Genomic DNA, 7,580 nt, shown 5'->3' with positions numbered 1-7,580 from the left:
TGTAAGAGATGGGGTGGCTGTGCCGGCCTTTAAAGTGGGTGCAGGATGGGTGGGCCCTCGTGCAGGGTCGGATCTTGAGGCTCCAGCAGAGCTGCCCTCTCCCTGGGCTCAGGGGGACATCAGGTGTCGTCTGGGGACGGCGGCTCTTCTGTGCTCAGCTCCACGTCCTCCGTCAGCGCGCTCTGGAGCACTTCTCTGAGAGGCTTCCGGCCCCGCTGTTGCCTCTGCCTTCCCATGAAGAAGTAAATGAGGGGGTTGACCCCGCTGTTCAGGGCGGAGAGGAGATGGAAGACGGGCAGCACAACGTCATAATAGGGGAAGGAGGGGGAGAGCCTGTCGGCCAGCAAGCCTGCGCCGAGAGGCAGACCGAGCAGCAGGAAGGCCAGGACCGTGAGAAGGACGATCCTGGAGAGCCTGGCGGGCTGTCTCCGCATGGAGAAGCACTGCACCCTGATGAGCAGAACAAGGCTGGACACACAGAGCACCAGAAAGGTAAGGAAGAACATCCCATTATAGACCAAGTTTACTACATCACACGAGAAGTCCACAAAGTGGACACACAAGAACACCAAGATCCCCGGACACAATGACAGCCCCCAAATCAGAGCGCACGCGATGGCCGAGAGCTGCGCCGGGCGGCGGCACCTGTACCAGATGGGGAAGAGCACGGACAGACAGCGCTCGACGCTGACGGCCATCAGCAGACTCAGACCCCCCAGGTAAGAAGAGAAGGTGACCCCTCGTATGAGCACATTGAGCACAGCTACGGAGCGATTTAAAAGAAAAAGTAGGAACCTGACGCTTTTGCAGAAGAGGAAGGCGAAGTCGGCACCGGCCAAGTTGAGGATGTAGACGGAAAAGGGGTTCCTCTTGATGCGGAACCCGAGCAGCCAGATGACCGTCCCGTTCCCCACCAACCCACAGAGGCTCACGAGCACAGTCGCAAGGAAGAGAGCGTTCTTGTAAGCGGAAAAGGCGTGGGCCCCATCCACACTCGTGCCGTGTGCTGTTGCGTTCACCGCCGTTGGTAACTCAGACCCGTTGTTCGGGTGTGACGTCCAGGGCTGCGGTCTGGGAGAGACGCCCGTGGGGTCATTTCGGGGCTCGTGAGCCATCTGCTCGCCCTGCTGCAGGGGTCACCCCTGTGAAGATGGAGATGGGGGAGGGGCCTGGACCCCTGAGTTTGGGGTTGATCCCGTTCACTCCACCAGCCTCCAGCTTCAGACCCTCCCGCGAGCCTGGGAGCAAGGACAAAGCTTGGGAGCTGCGGAGGGTCCTCCCAGAACTCTGCTCCCAGAAGCCACGATGCTGGCACGTGCAGGTGACCACCTTGCCTGGTCCCAGGGCCAGTCCCTCTCCCTGGAAGCTCCTGAAGAAATCCTAGACTCGCACGTCCCCAGAGCCCAGGCCGGAGCCTGAGAGCCTGTCCCTCTAACCTGCTGGAGGGACCTTGCTGGGGCGACTGCTCCCGCCTCGCATTGCAAATCTTCAACTCGTCTCTCTTTTCACCAGGGGCTTCTTTTCTTGACTACATTCTGTAAGTTTGCAAATCAATAGACATCATCAGAAAAGAGAAGTACGTTTACATAAGAATGAATATTAACAAAATTGTATAAACTGAACACCAGTAATATACAAAAATGTATTTGTCCATTTGCTTTCAGTTATTATCGTGCACAGAATACACAACAGTAGTGTTGGCTCCGACTCAGTGGCATTTCCTTCATGGCTCATTCACACACACGTGCACACACAGACACACGACTTCTGAATGCACGAAAAACTGCTGTGAGCGTGTCACAGGAGAGATGTGCAGTGTCACTGTCTTACTGAACGCTTTAGAATTGGTTTGAAGGCAGAACCACTTCTTTATGACCCTATTTATTAGCATTGATTTGTGCATCCTCTTCCTTCCGTTGAACGGCTATGCTTGTATTGAAGAATTCCATTAATAACTGACGTGCGATTCGATTCCGTGTTCTACCACATAAAACCCCTCGCAGAAGGCCGTGTGCTCAGAGACGGTTCTGCGTTGAATGGTGTCCCCGGGACGGCTGCTTGTGAGCATCTGGCCTTTCGGGTGCTCTTTGTGGTTGACAGGCGGCATCCCCATGTTCCAGGCTGTGTTCTAGGCACTCAGCTCGCGGCTGGGCTTGTGTGAGGCCGGCACGGCTGCACTGGCATCGGGAAGACGGCATCATCCTGTGCCAGCTCCCATTTGTGCTCCTGGTGTCCCCTCTAGGAGGTGGCAGCTCAGGGGGAAGGCCTTCACCCTGTGTCCTACACAACGCCTGGTGCCCCTCCCAGCAAATTGTATTTATGGGCTTTTCTCTCTGCTCCGCTCTAATCTCTTCACTGGCACCACTGAATGGAACCAAGGAGACATTTATTAACTAATCTTTACCAAGTAACTGTTTTCTTAAGTCAGTTCTGTCCCTTTAATTGGAATTTAAATTGTGATTTCACTTTGTGAATGTTGATAATGCACGTAACAAAGAATTAGAATTTCTAGTAAATTTAAGATGATAAGCCTCAAATATTAGGCTACTATTTGGTACAAGATCTGATAAGTAATCTATTTGATTTATAATACATTTAATACTCATTAATTCAAATTTACAAATTAACTTACAAAGTTATGTCAAAAGGGAGACTAGTTAAGCATTGAAATTCACACCCACATTTGTTTCCCTTATGGCTTAACAATATCCCAAACTAGAAGAATACACGAATCTCGTTCACCACTGGCACAAAGAGACTCATGTGAGAAACGAAGAAACAGCTGCTTAGAGTTCGCGTGAAGGGCTCCCTCAACACCAAACCAGACGGAGCCAACTGCCAGGCTCACGGAGCGCTCCAAACACGCTCCCTGGAGAAAATATCTCATCAAGCGCCAGGGGACATAGTTTGTCTTCCTGCCAACTTCCCCACTGAGACCACTTTCAACTTTAAGGTAAAAACCTTAGCTATCTTTTTCACAAGATAACAAGACAGTGACTGGCCTATCGATGCTTCGTGAGTATTTGTTGACCGGATGAAAAAGTTAACATCTTGGTTAGGTTCTAAGAGAGACATCCGTTTTTCTGCGCCCGAGCAGCTGGCTGGGACGGGCCCTGTTCCCCGTTTCTTCCCACTCCTTTCTCCTGCTGCATCTCGTCACCTGGCTGTTTTTCTTTAACTGCACAGATGGCAGACACCCAGGGAACACTTCGTCACAGGATAACCCCGGCGGCTCCTTTTCCATGGCTCTTTGGACGCTTGCTATTCAATTTCATTTCTGTTTGCAAATGAGAGAGTGATTTCAAGGAGCTCCTCTCTGCTCTGTAACGTCTTCAGAGGAGAAAAGAAAATCCTCACACCTCCTACCGCGCTTCCCCCCTCCCCTCGCTCCCCAACAGGCTCAGCCTCCCTCGGAACCTTGTCTGCCTTCTAAGTCCTGGGAGGCAACTGCTTGATCAAATGCGTTACAACCACACAGCATCAGTCTCCACATTCACCGCCTGCCGTAGGAGTGTCTTCACCGCCTGGCACTTGAGCTTTAAGTAAAGGCTGATGATTAATTTTTCTGTTATGAGAAATCCGCTCCACAGCTATAAAAGATAAAAGGGCTGTAAGGAGTAAAAGGGCTTAGGTGCGATAGAAGTTTGTTTCTCACTCACCTACTCGCCAAACTGCTGCTCCTGATGAGCGGGCGGCAAGTGTGTGTCCCCTCCTCTACGCGGAGCGGCGGGAACACGGGCTCTGCCCATTCGCTGGCTCCAGCATCTTCAGCACGAGTCTCCAGGTGTCTCTGGGACGCGCTCACCCACCAGGAAGGAGGATGGACAGCACGTGTGAGCACGTGACATGGGAAGTCCTCGCAGGCTCGCGCAGAGGCGGCTCACAACTCTCCTCCTTCGTTCAAGCAGCCAGAACTCCGCCACACGGGTCCTGCTGACCAGAAGGGGGTCTGGCAAACGAGGTCCAAACTGGGAGCAAAAGGACGGTATGAAACACAGCCAGTCAGCTCTAGAGGGTTCCGAGAAAAAGAGAAGGAACCGTATATAATATCTATTTATGTAGTGTTATATTATCATTTATTATGTATATTATATGATATATAACTTTCTTGAAAATAAATGACTATTTACTTTACCTGATTAAAATAAAGCCAATTAAAAGAAATGGACACAAATCAATGTAACTCATCATAGTAACAGACTGAATAAGAAAAAGCACATGATTATGTCACCAGATGCAGAAAAGCATTTCACGAAATTCAACACCCATTCGTGATAAAGTCTCTCAAAATATGAACAATCGAAGGGAACTTCCTGACCCCGTAAAGGGTTCACATGAAAGACCCACAGCCAACATCACACTCGACGGTGAGAGGCTGACACCTTGCGCTCTGAGAGTGGGAACGGGGCAAGGACGTCCTCTCTCACCACTCGCCTTCTGTCCTACGGAGTGCAATTAGATCAGAAGAAGAAATAAGTGGCACGTGATTGGAAAGGAAGAGATAAAACTGTCTTTGTTCACAGACGACACCCAGCAGCGGAGGTGTGTCTAGAGAGAGAGGGCGACTTCAAGGGTTGACTTACGCAGTTGTGGGGGCTGGTCCCGGCCACACCTGCAGGGTGGGCGGGCAAACTGGAGACCCAGGGGAGCGCCGACGGTGCAGCCTGGAGCCCCAGGGCCGCCCGGAGGAGAATCCCTCCGCTGGGGATGGTCAGTCCTTTCCATCAAGTTCTTCGCCTGACTGGATGAAGTCCACGCATCAGTAATCTGATTACGGAGGCTGATGGGCTCCGCTCAAAGGCTGCTGACTCAAACGTTAATCTGCCTAAAGAATATCTTCACAGAAAAGGGAACGCTTGTGCGCTGCTGGCGGGAATATAAACTGGTACAGTCATTATGGGAAGTAGTTTAGAAGTTACTCACAAAATTAAAAATAGAAATACGATAGGATCCTGCAATCCCACTTCTGGGTGTATATTCAAGGGAATGGAAACCCTCTCACAGAGACAATGCAATTCTTAATTATCAATAATACCTCGATAAAGCTGGAAGAAGAAAGTAATGGAACAAAAACACCTTCACGGAAACATCTAGAACAGTGTTTGACCACATATCTGGGTACCGTGGCCTGGCCAAGCTGACACATACAGCTGACCGTCACACGGACTTCTGGCATCATAAACGCAGTGCACACATTAGGGGAAAGGGGTGGAATCCAGCTTCTTTTCTCTCTCTGTACCCCTAGAGCTAAAGCCAGGGACATCCATGAAGGGACAGACAGGACGAGGGGCAGCCACAGTGCGGCCTCGTGGCTTTGCTGCATCCTGGGACCCAGAGATGCGGCTCTGCAGCTCGCAGGCCCGTGACTGCGCGTGCTCGGTGAGAACGATGGACTCTTGAGGCCGGAAGGGGATGCGTGTTTGAAGAGACAACGCGCGTGAGTTCAGGCTGAGGCCTGCGGGGAAGCCGTGCAGAGTCCACAGCGAGAGAGGCCCGCGTCCACCAACACGGCGGGTCTGCAAGCCAGACGCAGGGTCCTGGTGCCGCCTCGCTCCTCAGCACCAGTGACGGGAGGCAGAGCCACGCTCCTCATGAGATCTTGGGATTTCTCAGGATCTCAGCCCTGTCCTGCCTTTGTGATCGTCAACAGGTGAGACGAATCAGAACCAGTGGATCTGGTGGTGTGATGGCTGCTTCCAAACGTCAGACTGATGCTCTCGAGATGCACGTGCACAGCAGGCTGCGCTCCCCCGCCGGCCCCCCGCCCGGGGCAGACCCTCCCGCCTTCAGACCAGGGAGCATCTTGTCGGAAAGGCCAAAGCCGAGAGGCGCCACGCTGACTCTGAGCCCTTCTCTCAGAGACGTCCCTTCGGGATGATGTGGTTGGAGCAGGTGTGGTGCGCACGGAGCCAGGTTACCACGGTCCCGGCAGGTGCGGGCCCCACACCCTGTCCCAGCTCGCTCTTCTCTCCCGTTAGGATCTAACGTGTGCTGGTTTTAGGGTGTCACTTTCGGAGATCGGTGTCATTTTCTTTAGTCCCAAGACTTGTGCTTTCAATTTTCCTTTGGGGAAGCTGCCCGCAGGAATCCCATGTTTCAAGCCTTTCGTACTTACTGGCTGTTGCAGCACCACTTGCTCTCAGGAGGTTTAAGAAGCAAATGAAGGAAAAAGAGCTGGAGCCAAGTGCTCAGGGGTTGGCCCCTCTGAGGCTCTTGGCGTCTCTGCCTCTGTCTCTTGAACCCTCCTTCCCGTTCTCCAGGGGGACGAGCAGACCCAGCCCAGCCTGTTCCCCCGGACCCTAGAGGCAGCCCCTGTAGGGGGGAACCAGTGGGAAGCATATCCCGTGTCCCAGACAGAGCCCGGCAGAGTGAGGAACAGAGACGCCGAGAGCGCTCGAGGAGGACAGAGCGGGTCAAGGTCAGAGGACGGACGACAGACATTTGTTCTCACCTGCATCTTCTCGCAGAGGCTGGGGCGTCCTGATGCTCGGGGGCAACTGGAGGGTCTCGGTGGCTGGCGCAGGCCTGAGGTTCTCCCCACAGCACAGGCTCAGAGCGAGCTCCCTCATGCGCACTGTGCGCAGACGCTGCCTGCAGGCTGAGGACCAGGGTCTGTGGCTGGTCCCAGTGACTCCCTCCTGCACTTTACACTCCTGCCGTCACGTGGGTCTCACTCGGATGACACCCTCGGAGCCTATGGGCGCTGTGAGGCATCATCACTGATTTTCTAGAAGCAATCTCAATGGAGAGTGCTCATTTCATGCACCATAATTGCAAATACTCAGAACACAGCTCACGTACTCCAGGAAGATGAGGCTCCATTTATTTCTAACCAACCATTTTAATATCTTATTAAGAGAAAATATTGATTCAGCCACAGACTTGTTGAAATATCTCCATTCTTTTCTTTATCAATGGAAGTTAACGGTTAATTCTGATTACCAAAGTAGAAGCCAGTGACCTCAGGAGGAGCAGGGTCCCATCGAAGCAGCCCCAGACTGCTCACTGCTCTCCTGTTCGCTCTGCTTGGGCCACAGTGGCCCCCAGAGCTCCCGCCTCTACCTGCCTCAGGGCCTTTACACTTGCTGTTTCTTCTGCCTGGAATGTTCCTTCGGCTTTTCATGTCGTGGCCTTTCTCACCCCCTCCTCGTCTCAATCACAGATCAGCCTTTCAGGGAAGATTCTGAGATTTCTTGGTATCTTTCTCTTTCTGCTGCTCTATTTACCCATCAGAAGTTATCACCATCGACCTTCACACATTTTATTTGGAATTTACACAGCACAATTCTAAATAATCCATGGCTCACAGAAGAAATCAAAAAAGAAATTAGAAAACACTTTGAACAGAACAGTAATAAAGATTTATTCCTAACTGTTTTATGAATCGTCATGCTGTGGCAAATTGAATTTCTAAATTCATTTCGTTTTCCAATTGATTGCTGCTACTGTATAAAAATTCAACCCATTTCTGCATATTAACCTTGTATCCTGCAAAATTGTTAAATGGACTTATTAGTTCTAGCAGCTTCTTTGTCAATTACTTAAGATTTCCTATGTAAACAGTCATGTCATCGGCAAAT

At 51.6% G+C, this 7,580-nt stretch overlaps 1 protein-coding gene across 1 annotated transcript; it reads right to left on the bottom strand.

Moving 5' to 3' along the window:
- Positions 1-119: 119 nt before the first annotated feature.
- Positions 120-1,115, bottom strand: LOC124234441 (mas-related G-protein coupled receptor member X4-like). The gene has a single exon (XM_046651783.1). The coding sequence runs from the start codon at positions 1,113-1,115 to the stop codon at positions 120-122; it is 996 nt and encodes a 331-aa protein (XP_046507739.1).
- Between the last annotated feature and the right edge of the window lie 6,465 nt (positions 1,116-7,580).

The sequence above is a fragment of the Equus quagga genome, unplaced genomic scaffold (genome assembly GCF_021613505.1).
Source record: "Equus quagga isolate Etosha38 unplaced genomic scaffold, UCLA_HA_Equagga_1.0 73927_RagTag, whole genome shotgun sequence".
NCBI lineage: Eukaryota > Metazoa > Chordata > Mammalia > Perissodactyla > Equidae > Equus > Equus quagga.
The sequence above is the reverse complement of the archived record's forward strand: the minus strand, read 5'-3'. Positions and strand labels throughout refer to the sequence as shown.

Excerpts from the sequence above, each read along its gene's own strand:
- LOC124234441 (XM_046651783.1), bottom strand. The coding sequence starts at position 1,115 with ATGGCTCACGAGCCCCGAAATGACCCCACGGGCGTCTCTCCCAGACCG.